This window comes from Cydia strobilella, chromosome 8 (assembly GCF_947568885.1).
Source record: "Cydia strobilella chromosome 8, ilCydStro3.1, whole genome shotgun sequence".
NCBI classification, from domain to species: Eukaryota; Metazoa; Arthropoda; class Insecta; order Lepidoptera; family Tortricidae; genus Cydia; species Cydia strobilella.
Window position 1 is genome coordinate 9,692,156 of NC_086048.1, and position 15,725 is coordinate 9,707,880.

Consider the following 15,725-nt stretch of genomic DNA (forward strand, 5'->3'; position numbering starts at 1 on the left):
ATCATTTCTAAATTCTCCCTAAACTCCTTCTACCCTAATACGGCCCTGACCCGTCCGGTTACTTACCTTGCTGTTTTTCTAATCATTTCATGTTTTTATAATAATTTCAAAGCTAATCGACCTAAAATTCACTATAAATTTTCCTTGACATATTTGTTTCTTTGTTTCGACATAATCCGTCAAACTATTAAATTACTCTAAATTCCTTAGCATGAAGTTTAGGTCGTATAGTTTTCAAGTAGTTTGTTCTAAATTTTACCTAAAAATTGTTACTGGTGAACAAATATTTTCAAATATTTTCAAAATTAATAACGAAGTAAATAAGAATTCTAGAAAATGTTATTGCTAGCTATATAAGCGGCCCAGCGGACATCTGAATTCAGTTTGCTTCTAGTTCCCAACAAAGGAACATCAGTTGTAAGGGTCCGTGCGGGGCCAAGCCAGGCCCCGCACCATCAAGAAACCCTCGATCGCGCTCATTAAAAGGTTACCTGTGTTCCTGGCGAAGTCTGGCGCTCTCTGCACGCACCCAAGTCCGGTGGTGCTTTGCAGTTGCTCTAGCGGAGCGCCTCGTCTCCTAGGCGCGCGCTATCGGCGCGCCTCGCCTCAACAGGCGCGTGCTGTCACCGCGCCTCGCCCGCTATCGGCGCGCCTCGCCTCAACAGGCGCGTGTTGTCACTGCGCCTCGCCTCTTTGAAGAGCGTGCTTATCAGCGCGCCTTACCCAGCGCGCCTTACCGTGCGCGCGCTATCAGCGCGCCTTACCCAGCGAGCCTTACCGTGCGCGTGCTACCAGCGCGCCTTACTGTGCGCGTGCTGCCAGCACGCCTCACCTTTGCGCGTGCTATCTGCGCGCCTTACCTTTGCGCGTGCTATCTGCGTGCCTTACTCTTGCGCGTGCTATCTGCGCGCCTTACTGTGCGCGTGCTACCAGCGCGCCTCACCTTGCGCGTGCTATCTGCGCGCCTTACCTTTGCGCGTGCTATCTGCGCGCCTTACTGTGCGCGTGCTACCAGCGCGCCTCACCTTGCGCGTGCTATCAGCGCGCCTATCCGTGTGCGTGCTCCTGCCTTGCACGTGCTATTAGCGCGACTATAAACTTTATTTTATTCTTTTTGTAATTTAAACCATCTGTAGCGTGTCATATTTAGACAATAGCCGTTAAATAAAGAACCTACCCCTGTTATATCTATCTTTCCTTTCTACCTCCTCACTCCCAGCTCCGTTACTCACTCCTCCAATATACGTGGAGGAGGGAGTAACGTGACACAGTAAACTTAGTTGTCCTTTCGTTTGTCTGACTGCCTGTTTGCGAGCGAGGTCTGTCTCAAGAATGTTAGATATACAGTTTTGTTTCTCAGAATGTGTTTTTCTATTGCCTTACAAGAGTACAATAATACAAATTGAATACATTATAGAATATGATGTAACCTAATCGATTAATTTTATTGTATAGTAATTTGATGTTATTTATCAACTGACTTGTAAATTGGCTTTATAAAATAAATGGCTATGACTATGACTATTAAGGGTTTCCGGCAAGCTCGGTTCTCCATACAAACGTAGTTCCGCTCTCATTTTAAAACGACTAGCTAGATTGCTCTGAAATTTTGTACTTACAATAGGATAAGGTATATCTATGTCTGTAATTAGTTTATGTAGCTTAAAAAATACAGCGAATTTAAGTTTTTCATACAAAACTTGTTTTTGCTTTATTTTGCTTGTTTTATAAACTGAAGATATAAAAACTAACTTCAGACCTAGATATACCTTATTGCGTGTCCAATTTGGACTTGGCTTTTTTGTATGACTTACGATTTTATAAATTGGTCATGAAAGAGAACTAAAAAGCTTGTAACACGAATAGAACATCTTAAATAGCGACTATTAGGTAATATTCTTACAAGTCACACGTAGTCAACTAAGTAAGAACTAGGTAATATTTATGTAATTTATTCAATGCCTTATTGTAAACTATACATAACAGGCAGACAGGTTTTTTTCTAAGTTTTTACTTTGTAGTAAGTATTTATAATCGTAGGCATTTTTTTATAAACTGACCAATAATTGATCCTCTAGTATCTATTTATCCTGTATCCTATCTATCTTTAACCTATACAATATATCTAATTCCTGTAAAATGTCGTAAACACTTTCTCCTCACACCTTGACGGACGGCTCGGTTTCTCCATAGATATGTAAGTCATAACAAATAAATCTAATAACTACTATACAATTTACTTTCTATTATGTTCAGTGAAATCACGTGGCGTGGTTCTAATTAATTGCTTACAGTGACTTATCAACGCTTTGTAGAACGTCGTGGTCCGCAGTTGTTCCTCATACTTTCTGCAATGCTCGTAAAGTACGGGGTAGAGGTATTTGAGCTCGCCGTGGTCCAGCGTCGGGAACAGGTGGTGTAGGTAGTGGTCGCCGAACCGCGTGAGAGACTTGAAGTGATTGCCTGCGTAGTCGATTCTTTCAACTACCGTGTCGAGCTGGTGAAGTCCCCAGTCTACGTACTGTGCCCTGGAACATGTTTTTTTTATTAGAAGACTTATTGATGAAATCATTCCATAATATCCCAGTACTGGACACAACCTTCCTTTTAGTACAAGAGAGCTAGGATTAAGGACATTCCCTACCCTACTACTACGTATTAGCTAAATTCGGATTAGGGAGGGGATACGTGACGCACCCATTCATTTTACACCATTTGCTTATTTTGCAAGGTCATAGTAAATAAATGAATCTCTTATTTATTTATTCAATGTAATTCTAAACCCAATCTGGCACTCCATAAAAATGCAAAATATTTGGCAAAACATAATGCTTGATTTATTCATGATGCAAATGTAGACGAGCACCTACACCAGCAAGCCAATGACTAGCTTAGCTAGAATAGTTCACCTATGAACAACATTATTCTTCATTGATGTTCACAACCATTAAAAAAGAACTGGCTTCACAAAACACGATGACATTATTTTATACAGAGATCGTCTTGAGTAGGCGTAAAGGCGTAGGGCCACTATAAAACCCTTACTTACTTATCTAAATTTTTAAATAAACAAATTGGCTTAGATTTGTAACAACTAAATATGCATAATGACATGACAGACAAAAGATGGACCATACAAACCACAAAATGAAAGGGAACACACGGAAAATGCCCCACAGGCAGGCCGAAGAAACGCTGGTCTGAAGACATTATGCAATCCGGATTATTCGAAGTTCAAAAATCCGGATTTCAGAGCGTTTGAAAATCCGTTTGAAAATCCGGATTTTGAGAAAAAAAAACCCGTTTTTCGGATTTTTTCCCACCAGTACTAATTTGCTCAAAATTAATGCTAATGCGAAATAAAAAGCGGTGCATATAAAGCGGTGACGCGGGAGAGCCTATTGCCATCGTATACAACTTCGTTATGACGTATTAAATGTTCTCTTAAAAATCTACGCATAGATTGTGTGCGCGTCAGAAGTTATTCAAGGTCAAATGTCATACAAATCGGTTTTTCGCGGATATTAAAATATATATAGCTCCGATGTTATTTACATGTAGGAAAGAGTTGTAGAGTATAAAATTTGCGACAATTAGGTACCAAAAATGTTTCCATGTGATTAGGCGTTTTCAAAATATACGTCATAGAAGGCGCAGCGGCCAGCCAAACGCACTATGACGCAAGGTTAGCTGGTAATCTCTGTGAATACTACATTCTATAAAGTTCTTAAATCGTTAAAATGACACTTGTGGGTCATACATAGATTCTATACCAAAAGTTGCCCCTCCTGTGGACATTAGTTAACAGCTTGTGTATGTAATGATTTTATGACATAGTTTAATATAAGAAGGGTACCCCTATACACAGGTTTAATCAGGAAATTAAGCTTTATAGCCTATAATTTTAGGTATTTCTATAGGAAAGATGTACATTTTTAGTAATAATAATACAAAAATGTTTTCACAAGCTTTTATTTAACTCCCGATGTTCGTATCTAACTATGAAACTTGGCTACAAAATTTGCCCACCATTTCTCGGCTACTTAATGGTTTCAGATTAAGCTAAAATTTGGCATACATCATTAAAAACCGATGACAATGTAATAACATCGATCTGTTGATAGGAACCTTAGACGGCCGTAGGAACTCAGTGTACGATCGATTTCAATAATAACCTGTAAGTACGCCGTACGTATACTTATCTGGACACAAGCGGTTACTTATTTTCTACAGGACAGACAACTTTTAAAAGCCGTATATGATCAATAAAAGATTATGAAATAACTTTATAGAAGGTATTATTACCGCTATTAGGTGAGTTGTAAGAAATTTATTTCTGACTGTTTTTGTTTTGTCGTTTTCTGTTTTTTGTGTTCCACTAACACTTAGTTTTTAACCTTAATTGTTACTAACCGTTATGGGCCAGTGTTGTCTTAAATAAATATTGAATTATTAGGTATTCGAAGCTTCGTGTTCCTGGTCATTAGCTTGGACACTAACACTTTGTGCAGGGCAGCAGCACAGCGTAGAGCATTCTGGATCCGGACTTGTATCTAGCCCTCTCTCTGGTTGGTATCTGTGACGATGTATTCAAGATACTTGAACCTCTCCACGCCATTGTATGAGATATCTCCCACTGTGAGGTCTTTCCTACGAATCCTTGTGTTTTTGTATCTCTTTATGTGAAGGTACTCAGTTTTGTCGTGATTCACTCATAGGCCAACCTTCACAGCTTCCCCCTCTAAATTCTGGACAGCTCTGCGGATATCCTCTTCACTTTCTCCTAGAAGGGCCAGGTCATCAGAATACCCAACACACCGGTGTCTGCCATTCAACTCCACTCCGCCATCGGGGATTGTAGACTTCCTAATGACATGCTCGAGCACTAAGTTAAACAGCATCGGGGACAGTGCATCTTTTGCTTAAGCCCTGTGATGACGTCAAACTGGTCCGTAAGTCCGACTCCCGTTTGACAGTCATTTCGAACTCGGCGCCGTCGACTGGACAGAAATGGCTTTGGACAGAGTAGCATGGCGGTTTTCGGTGTCGGAGGCCAAGATCCACTTCGGGTCGTCGCGCCACAGCAGTAAGTAAGTATTATTAGGTATTATTCGCCGATATTCACGATTGACCTTGCTTCATAGTACGTATGTCTGATCACTACGCTTTCTGTGCCCCATATCTTGAAAACGTGTTATCTCATGAAAACATATTTGATATCTAACTTGTCGTAAATTTTATGCTCTACAACTCCCTACATGTAAATAACATCGGAGCTATAGAAATTTTGATATCCGCGAAAAACCGATTTGTATGACATTTTACCTTGAATAACTTTTGACGCGCACACGATCTATGCGTAGATTTTTAAGAGAACCTTTAATACGTCATAACGAAGGTGTATACGAGTTTCCAGCTTATTATCTGTCATTCCTGGCCCATTTCTTAAAATCCGTATTGAATCCGAACTTCGGATTTCGGTCAAACCAAAATCCGAAACTCCTGATTTAAAAAATGTTCACGGATTTGCAATCGCTAGCCTTCACCCAGAGAGGGACCCATAAAGACAAATAAAACAACTTGCTCAAAGATACAAAAATAAACAATAAGAAAGAATATGGAAGTAAAGGCTATAATAATAAAAAAAATATGCCAAATGGAAGGTCTCAGCTACTAACATGTAAGTACAGTCTACCTAGTCGTTCTAGTCAAACATGTTTGACTAGAACGACTAGGTATATGTACAATAAAATAATCAATTTATATCAGTCAATTGACAGTTAAATTATAATTTACGGTCGATATAGAATAAGTTAATGCAAGATCAATGCCAAATGTTATTTTTCCTGGTTTCTTTGCGCGTGTAAACAGGCAGCGGCAGCAATCAGTTCTGCCCTTTGTCTTGACCTTTTGCAATTTGCAAGTATAATCACCCGTAATGCTTCTTACGAAGAAACAAACTGAGTACTTAGTAACAATGAGAAATTAATAGCAAAATATTATTTTTCCACACCAGCTCATAACTAAGGCTTTCTTTATTCCTCAAAAACTGCCTGCTTTTTAGGGTTTCGTACCCAAAGGGTAAAAACGGGACCCTATTACTAAGACTCCGATGTCCGTCTGTCACCAGGCTGTATCTCATGAACCGTGATAGCTAGACAGTTGAAATTTTCACAGATGATGTAGTAGTAGTAGTAAAACTCTTTATTGTACAAAAACAAACATAAAACAAGAGAAAAACGCATCATTTGTACAAAGGCGAACTTATCCCTTTCAGGGATCTCTTCCAGTTAACAGTTAACCTTTATGTATTTCTGTTGCCGCTATAACAACAAATACTAAAAACAGAATAATATAAATATTTAAATGGGGCTCCCATACAATAACCGTGATTTTTTTGCTGTTTTTTTCCGTAATGGTACGGAACCCTTCGTGTGCGAGTTCGACTCGCACTTGGCCGGTTTTTATCCATACGAGCGGCAAAGTAATAGGAGAGTTTCATCTATCAAAATTAAATAATGACAGTACCTATGTTATTTATATCGTTTTTACCATAAGTACAAGTACATACGAGTACTATTTTGTCATAAAAAATGGGATTCATTTTTAATTTCAAAATTAAAATCGTAGCTTTATCTGTATGTCACGTGACCGCAAACGCCGACTAACACTTTTTTCCTATAACTCATAACTCATGAGTGACGTTACTATATTAGAAAAAAGTGTTCAATTTCCACTTCACATTTGACGTTTGTTTGTTACTTTTTCTTTGCATATAACGATGTTATTTTCGTGAAATAAAAATACTAGTTGGCTACCAAAGCTATACGAACATTTATAAATACCTATATTCGAAAAGAATGTAGAATAGCCTATTGCATGCCATTCTTAAAATCGTAATCGCACGATCCAGCCCAAAGCCAAAATCTATAAAAGCTATTCTCGATTACATATCGAGTCAATTTTTTCAAAGCCGCCGCCAGGAAGCAAATTGCTTGGCATTAACCCCAATGGATCCTAGTTATCTAAATAAAGAAATTATATTATTATTATTTATCGGAAGGCTTCCAGTGCGCTGGGATCAGGTAATTTAGGTAGGTGCATGCACCCGAGCAATAAATTATCTTAAATATAAAACAACTGAGATAAAATTGTGAATAGAGGCTTACCTCGGTTTATCACCCTCGAAAAAGTTCTCATGAGCATGATGACCTGCAGTCAGTCCGAACATTATAAAGAAGAAGCTGGCGAATACCAGCGTGGCAACCCAGACTGCCAGCGTCCAGTGCAAGGGCAGACCTCCAAAGTACCACATCCAAGTGGGCACGAGGAAGGGAATGACATTGGCTAACGTTAACTGCTTGCCTTCGACCTTTACGGCACAGCATATGACTCTGAAAGATTAAAAAAGTCAAGGTAATTACAATAGTCTTAGGTAATTGTTTTGTTTATGGATCGATTGGGTCAAACATAAATAGGCCTTATATTTAATGTTAAATATCAAAATCGAAAGGATCTTGGAGTAGATAAAATGCAAAAGTTGGCACTACTTCTTAAACTAGGTTAAATAATAAAATTATAATTTATTTTCAATGTTTTTAAAGTAACTTAATGGATATCAAATTGGTAGCAATATTTTAGTTTGTACGTGAAGTTTTCTTATCATAAAGCTTACTTATTTTAATGACAACCTATTATATTTGTATGAATTGTTATTATACCAATCAGTCAATTGTTAAGCGAGGTTTAGACTAGCAAGAACTTGCATGCAATTTCCATTACATTGCGGTATCTGATTAACACATTGAATACAGTTTACCTCAGTAGTCAGCAATGTAACGTAAATTGCATGCAAGTTCTTGCTAGTATAAACTTCGCTTTACAATAGTAAATTCATAGGATTTCAAGGTTGATTCCGACAAAAACTTACTCCTTCACAAATTGCACCACCAATGCGACTGAGTAGATTACAGGCCAATACAAGGCAGCCAGTTGCTCGATCACCGACTTGGTTCTGTACGGCAAGAACAGCATAAAAGGCTCTAACGCACTCAGCTCAATGTCTTGTGCAGTATTCGTATGCATGTGATGCGACATTGCATGTGATATGCGCCAGTCTCTAAAACAGACACAAAAATCTTTATTAGAAATCTATCAGCATTCGTGACCAGTTACAAAAAAAAAAAACATTATTATTCATTATTGCCTGTGGTATACCTACATGAGGCGGTAACTAGGATCTGTTTAAGAAGGTCATTTATATTTCTATGTAGAATGAATGTACTCTGAGTTCAGTGCGCTGCACTACAGCTCCACGTTAGCGAAAGCGTTTGCGCACCAAACCAATAATAATGTTCTATCGTCCCGGTTCTAACAATGCTTATTAGATGTCACAGCCTCACATCGCAACGGTATTGATGTCAGTGTCAAAAGTAACGTTTCTGGTTGATCAGTATCGTTTCGCTGTGACATAAGCATTGTTCGAATCAGGCCGTGTATTGGTATATGATCACCCATACTTGTATGTGAGGACGTGGTTATACTCTCCGGAAGTTCGCAGTATTATTTGCAACAATGTGCACTGACTAATTAGGAATAACATCAAAGTTGTATAATAATTACCAGCATTAATTACAGCCAAATTGATGGTTATGGTTTCATCATTACTGTATTACCTGCACGTGTATAGGCTGCACGAGTAAAGTGACATGTACGCACAGATATGTATTTTGTTGTTTAATTTGTTTCTTTCTGACAATCAACATACATTGGCCCCTCGATAAAAAAAATTAAGGTTCCGGGATTCAAACTCGGGACCTCCTCCTTCATAAGCAGGGTCACCACCAAAGAGTATAATAGTATATGTATGTCACCACCGACTAAGCTACGAAGTCGTTGTTTTAAATATACCTATAGTTTTACTTACGAATAGGACGATCCTATAAGGTTGAATATGTACATTCTCCAGTTATTCCGTCTGTGGAAGTAATTATGAGAACAGGTCACGAGACTTGACAGAAGATAACCGCTAGCAGGGATCAAAGCTAGTCCAACCCAAATGTTCGTGCTCATTATCCAACATGACAATGAACTGATAGCCACGAAAGCAGCCAACAAGTTGTCGGTGACTAAGTCGCTACGCTTTCTGACGTTCTTTGGGATTTCTTTTATCTTTTCAGCGACCTTCAGCTTAAGAGTCTTGTAGAAACCGTCGTTGATGAACGTAAACGGAGAGTTTCTCGGTGCGTCAGTTTTTCTCACGAAGTATTTGGGTAGTTGTTCTTCGGCAAGGCCTTTCAGGTGATGCGTTTCGAAGACTTCTGTTATATCAGTCCCCTGGATAAAAAAGTATAGGTAGGTACCTAAGTTTTAAACAAGGCTCGGAGATATTGGCTATACATATTTTTATATGACGAAAAAAATATTTTGTACCAGTTTTGTTACTTTTTAGAGGCGGGGTTAAGAATATTTGTTCGTATAGGTTTCTTTAGATTAACTGGTTTAGAAAAATCGTTATAAATTATTTACGTCACACGAGAGATGCTACAAAACTCTTATAAATTACATACCCGCCCGCGTCAAGACCCCTGGGTAATGCCGCTACAGTAATGCAACTGCAGTAGCCATCCGAATTTCACCTTTAGTGTATCAAACGAAATTAAGGATACATTCCGATTGAGAGTGCTTTGCAGCAGTCATATTGCAACAGCATTACAGCGCAACGTTGGTGGAAAAATGCCCAATGCATTGCTGAAAAATGTCAAATTAAAGAGCAGTCGATTGTAATGCTGCAGACTGCAGACATTTATATTCAGTTTGACGTGTCCTGAAGTAATGCAGCCTACAGCGTTGCATAGAGCGATAGCAAACCAGCAGACGAGCCGCCTGATGGGAAGCGGTCATCGTCGCCCATGGACATAGGCAACATCATAGGAGCAACTTTCTTTACTAAACGAAATGTCAATTTCAATGTCGATGTCCTGGACAATTTCTGATATTTCTTTCTGCAATGCAGTCTGCAGCAACACTGCGCTGCAATGCTGAAGCAATTTGAATGCAACCCTAGCTGATGTCTTTGCCATCGTGTGACATAGATAACTTGTATTAATTTAAATGACCAGTTTTACGGCGCAAGCTTATTTAGTATTCAAATTTTATGCGTTGTAACACCAGTAGTATAATGGTTTGGCATAGGGTTTTTAATTAAACGTAACAATTATGTAGAACAAATATCATTCAAGATGAACTTGATATTGAATCATGACAAGGAAATCGGACTAATCTTAAGAATAAGGCATAGTTATTTCTGTAGGCTTTATTAACTTGAGGATCTTTTATATTTTTGGAATAAGCCTGCAGACCGGACCTCGCACTTCTACAGAGAACCATGGAAAAAGCCGAGACAGCAGAAAGATAAGAATTCTCAATGTCAACGATTGATGCCATTTTAATTGCAATAACTCGGCTGATAGTTTCCTCGTTAGCAATTGTTCAGTGACAATTGACTTGATTACAAAAACAAACAGATGACGTAGATAATTTTAGGAACTAATATCTGGCGACGAGATAGCATTATCATGTGCTGTGTGTGGAAAGTGTTCTTAACGTCAATTGGTTGTACTTGACAGACCTTAGTAACTGTGATCCACTGTGCACCTCCAGGATGTGCGTCCACAAAAGTGGTCAAGTCGTATAGCGAGTCATGTATTCTCCATAGATCCTGCGCGCCGTCCTGTAACCGCTTGCCCTTCAGCCACTGCTGCGGAGTTCGTGGCTCCTCCTCGCGTGTTACCGGGTATTCTAAATGGGGAAAGCTGACTTGTCGTTGATTCGTTCTCGGTTTTTCAGAGTTTGGTGCCATGTCTTAGGAATAAATCTGAAAAATAATTACAAAAAATAAAATGAACCTTCTTTTTCCGAAAAAAGTTAAGTCAACACTGTCACTACTTCTTTTGCCGGGTTCCTTAACTCTTAGCAAGTCTGTCTCGGACAAAAAGGACAAGCCATTTTCGTGTTTGTGACGTTCGTAGCCAACAATTTATATATCACAACAGTCGTCCTTAGAGGACTTGCTGGAAGCACTGATGGTATATTGATGGTATTTTACCTAAGTCATTAGTTTTATTCATTTAATAGAATAATAAAATTTCAAACATATGCAATGGTTACTGTCGTGTCTGCGCCATATATTTGACTAACCTTACTACTATTGCCTTAGTAGTGTCAAACGGACATATTCTGTAACGTCTGCGTAACTTACTTTCTATACATCTCGCTCGTACTAATATGCGAGTACGAGCGAGATGCATAGAAAGTAAGTTACGTACACGCTAGCGTATAAATAAAATATATGTCAGTGTCAAACTGGTATTGGTAGTCGTACTGAGAATGTAGAATTCTACATTTTCTTAAACGTGGCGCATTCTACATTGTTTTTTTACAACACCTGACATTGCAGGTTCTGTGAGACGGCCATGTTGTCTGCAATCTTTATCTACTAGTGTGTCATGAGTTGGCAATTTATTGACATACGACCAGCTAATCATGTTTATTATGTGGTTTGAAAGAATTCATTTGCATTGGCGTCAGTCATGGTCATAAAAAAATAATGATGATCAGTAACCTGTGGTTTTTGTTTTGACCATTCTCAGCCAAAAATATTTAAAAAAGTTACATACTTATTACGCCTGAACCTGTAGAACAGTTACACGCACTAATATTTTTCATGACAAAATGCACAAAAATATGGTATGATTTTACAGCTCTGCAACTTCTGCAAGTATGGACGAGACAGGTGGGTATTGTACTCATAGAACTATTATTACTAACGTATAGAACCGGCACAGAGAACCAGTATTTTGCGCCATGAGTTGCTGCCGTTTCGGCATCAAACCATAGAAGCGAAACGTGAATCTCGCGACCCAAACACCAAAACGTCGTAAGCGCCGTAAAATTTTGCGACGTTTTGGTCGCGTGATAAAGGTTGTGATTGCGACAATTTCATTGTTTGGTATGTCACCTCTATAGTAATAATAACTCGCATATTTGGGTGATGTAGGTATCCCGCGAATTTCGATACTTAGCTATTATGTTATGTTTAATCAGAGTTAAATTAAAAGACATAAACCGCCACGACAAGCAAACCACCAAAATATGCAACGCTAATAATATTTGCAATAATTATTTATTTATAATAAATATTCCAAATATTATTTATCTTTATTCGCAATATCAAGGTTTGATTCAGCTAATAGAAGAAAAATAAAATTGATAACAGGGCCGTGTTGCATAATAAACTACAACTAAAATTACAAGTAAACTCCTTTACTAATTTCACTTGTTAGAAAAGGAGTTCCGCTTGTAATATTAGTTGTAGTTTATTATGCAACACGTCCCTGATTACAAAATGTTCTGTCCAGTGGCATTTATGATACCTCTTATGTCATGGCATGGATTAGCATTTTAATTAATTCAAAACACAGTCAAGACTCCTTAATATTACTGAATATTTGTGCCATTTTCAACCAAAAGGTCAAAGGTTGTCGGTTGTCAATAAGGCGCTATTTCCATATAGCGTTGATTTCAATTTGAAATCAACCTTATCGACAAGCGCCAATGTGGTACCTTTTGGTTGAAAACGTCACATTTGTCATCATGAAAGAAACCTTTACTTACTACGAAATCAAAGTCAAATTCTATTTTACGATCCATCCATATTCCATACTAATATTAAATGCAAAAGTGTGTCTGTTTGTCTGTCTGTCTGTCTGTTACCTCTTCACGCTTAAACCGCTAAACCGATTTAAAGTAGTTGAAATTTGGTATAGAGATAGTTTGAGTCCCGGGGAAGGACATAGGGTAGTTTTTATCCCAGAAATAATCCTTTAAGGGGGTGAAAGTTTGTATGGGAAATCGATAAAAAGCAGATTGGATAAAAAATAAGCTACCCAAATTACTAACTGGGCAAAGGCTAGTATTTGTATCTTTATACAAAAGTGGTCCTCAATAGTGTGATGGATTTGCAGTTTATAACATCGCGTTGTTTACGCGCTAAACCGGAGCCATTTTTATGGTTTTATTTATTCCGAGTAACACTTGGTTTGCCAGATATTAAAAAAAAATTGGGCATTAATAGACCGGAACTTTACGTCACAAGCAATAGGGAATATTACGCGAAACTGCGTAGGGGGCGCCAGGGCGCCACTACCACCACAATCTAAGGGTCTATCGCGAAACAAGAAAATCGAAATTTCTTTATCTAACATCTCTGTCACTCTTGCATATTTGAGCGATAAAGAGGCAGATAGCGAATTTTCGAATTCGTATTTCCCGCCTTGATACATCAATGTACCTATAATATTTTATTATTTCTGAAAACTTGTGAAAAACCTGTTAAAGGCACAGTATGTATAAGTTACTCTATACGACGAATAAAATCGTATTCTATTCTATTCTATTCTATCCTATCCTATCCTATCCTTTCCTATCCTATCCTATCCTATTCTATTCTAACGGGTTACTGCTGCATTCTGGTGGCAGAACATTGCAGTAATACCCCCTATTAGAAATCGCATTTATATTGCGTGATATTTCTTAATCGTGAAGGTATCATTATTGAAGTATTGTGCTGTCATCAAATAACAGTGTTCGAATTACATACTATCATTCCATAAAGACTTTAGATAGGTATCAGCTGGAAACATTAATAACAGTTCATTATAAAGGTTCAGGTAAGAAAGGCTGCAGTTATTATTCTTAAGAACCTAAATAGCCTTTCCATAATTCAAGTTACATCATAACATCAAAATGATATCTAAATGATGACAGTCACGCGTATTTTGCTCGTACTTATCCGTTCATGTACACTGATGGGAAAGAGACGCGCGGGCGACTGACATCATTTCAATTTGATGTCACAATGTAAGCTGGAATTAGCCTCATAAGGAATTCTTGTGTTCTGATTTCCATAAAAAAAGGTTCATATAAGTTACTTGCTTTTTAGACTTGTATGAATATATTTTGTATATTTTACTCACTATTATGTAGTTTTGTAAACATTGAATAGAAACATGATTGATTTTATCATCATCATCTTTCTTGCGTAGAATGAGCAGGGCTGAAAAAAGTGAGGCATTGCCCTACAGAAAAATACTGCAGGCTGATCTTTCTATAACGAGATTTGATAAAAAATATTAGGAAGACACTAAAAGTAGGTAATGTTTAGTTTGATACGGTTTTGGTTAATTGATCAAAATTATATTGATGTTAATGAAAAGAAAGATGTGTACGTAGGTAGGTACCTATATATACAGTAAGGGGTGTACCGAAAAAAAACTGTAAATTTTAAACGGCTGTAATTTTATTTCCAAGCAAGATGACGGCAGCTTTCTAACCGCAGTTAAAAGTCCTATTATTAAATTATATATTCCAATATAAATAATTCTGGTTTTACGCCATGCGACGTTACACCGGTGGATAGAAGAGATCACTGAAATTTAATCTTTTCCAAATGGCAAGAACATTTGAACATCCTCCATGCTCGCTTTCGATACACTTAAAATTACCTCGAAGTTTCGTGCATTTCATAATATAAATAAATAATTTTGTACGTTGTCTCTTGAATTGAGGTCTCGAAGCGGCAGACCTCTAGGAACAAGTGACCTTAGGAACATCAGAAAGATTGTTAGGTAATAGAATTTGCGCCCGGCCCCGCAAGCCCGTCATATTTATCGTGAAAATTGGGGTACATATGCGGCTTAAGTGAAACGAACTATAAAGAAACATAGTATATAGATTCGTACAAAAGTTAGGATAGCTAAAGTAACCGAAAATATGCGGATTAAATTCCAAAAATCCTTATTAATTGCATCAGTTTTTTTAATTTGAAGTTTAGTTTTTTTCGGTACACCCCTTAATGTTTATAATTAATTTGATTTCCGCAACAGACAAAAAGTGATGCACGGATGTTTAACATTTTCGAAACAGTTAAGAAGATACAGTTAAACCAAGACAAGTCTGCAACGATTTTGATAGCAGACGTATGTAGTGCAAGAGTTATTAATTTATACGATATAATTTCATAGAAGTTTGACGTCTAAAATAACACTTGCACTGCGTGTGCTATCTAAATCGTTGCAGACTTTTCTTGGTCTACCTCTAACTACGTAAATAAAATAAACAAATTTTATTCATAGTTTGTAACTAGAAAAGGTAGTTTATTATTTTCTAATATTTGTTATAAACGATTTTAAATTTATAACATTAATGTTAAACCACTCACCAGCTTTTTTCGACAATCCTTATCTTATCTTATCTCTTTATCACAATATTTCACAGTTTTATATTTATTTATTATTTTGTTGTAAATATAAACAACATGGTCAACAGCCGCGCGCGTCGGTCACTTGATAAACCGTAGCCTTGACTGCATGTGTAACGATTGCGGGGAAGTGGTTATACGCAACAGTTTTCGGCATTCAAACTTGTTTTTTTAAATAATCATTGTTGTTTATTTCGTTCGTTTTGTACAGTCAGCGGTACACACAGGTAGCCAAGGAAGTGAGGTTTTAAAAATGATTTCCACACGTTCTTTTTTTATCTTTATTATAAAAAGGGTTTTTTCCCCTCACTAGCTCGGAAAGCCGTCTTTTATCCTTTAAAACAAGCGGGGAAAAACGCATTTTATCCACTAGTGGGGAAAGTAATTTGACCTTGGATGGAGCGTG

At 37.7% G+C, this 15,725-nt stretch overlaps 1 protein-coding gene across 1 annotated transcript; it reads right to left on the reverse strand.

Moving 5' to 3' along the window:
* Positions 1 to 1,274: 1,274 nt before the first annotated feature.
* LOC134743592 (cytochrome b5-related protein-like) lies at positions 1,275 to 15,465 on the reverse strand. The gene is made up of 6 exons (XM_063677151.1): positions 15,281 to 15,465; positions 10,631 to 10,876; positions 8,927 to 9,336; positions 7,931 to 8,119; positions 7,170 to 7,394; positions 1,275 to 2,528 (listed from the first exon to the last, which is right to left on the reverse strand). Exons 2-6 carry the CDS (start codon positions 10,859 to 10,861, stop codon positions 2,237 to 2,239), a joined length of 1,347 nt encoding a protein of 448 aa, XP_063533221.1. The 5' UTR covers positions 10,862 to 10,876; positions 15,281 to 15,465; the 3' UTR covers positions 1,275 to 2,236.
* Between the last annotated feature and the right edge of the window lie 260 nt (positions 15,466 to 15,725).

What these genes read in the sequence shown, in the direction of transcription:
- LOC134743592 (XM_063677151.1), bottom strand. Translation starts at nt 10,861, where the DNA reads ATGGCACCAAACTCTGAAAAACCGAGAACGAATCAACGACAAGTCAGC. An exon ending in CTTATAGGATCGTCCTATTC is followed by an intron (nt 8,120 to 8,926) that starts GTAAGTAAAACT and finishes TGTCTGTTTTAG; the next exon opens with AGACTGGCGCATATCACATG. An exon ending in TTCGAGGGTGATAAACCGAG is followed by an intron (nt 2,529 to 7,169) that starts GTAAGCCTCTAT and finishes AACATGTTCCAG; the next exon opens with GGCACAGTACGTAGACTGGG.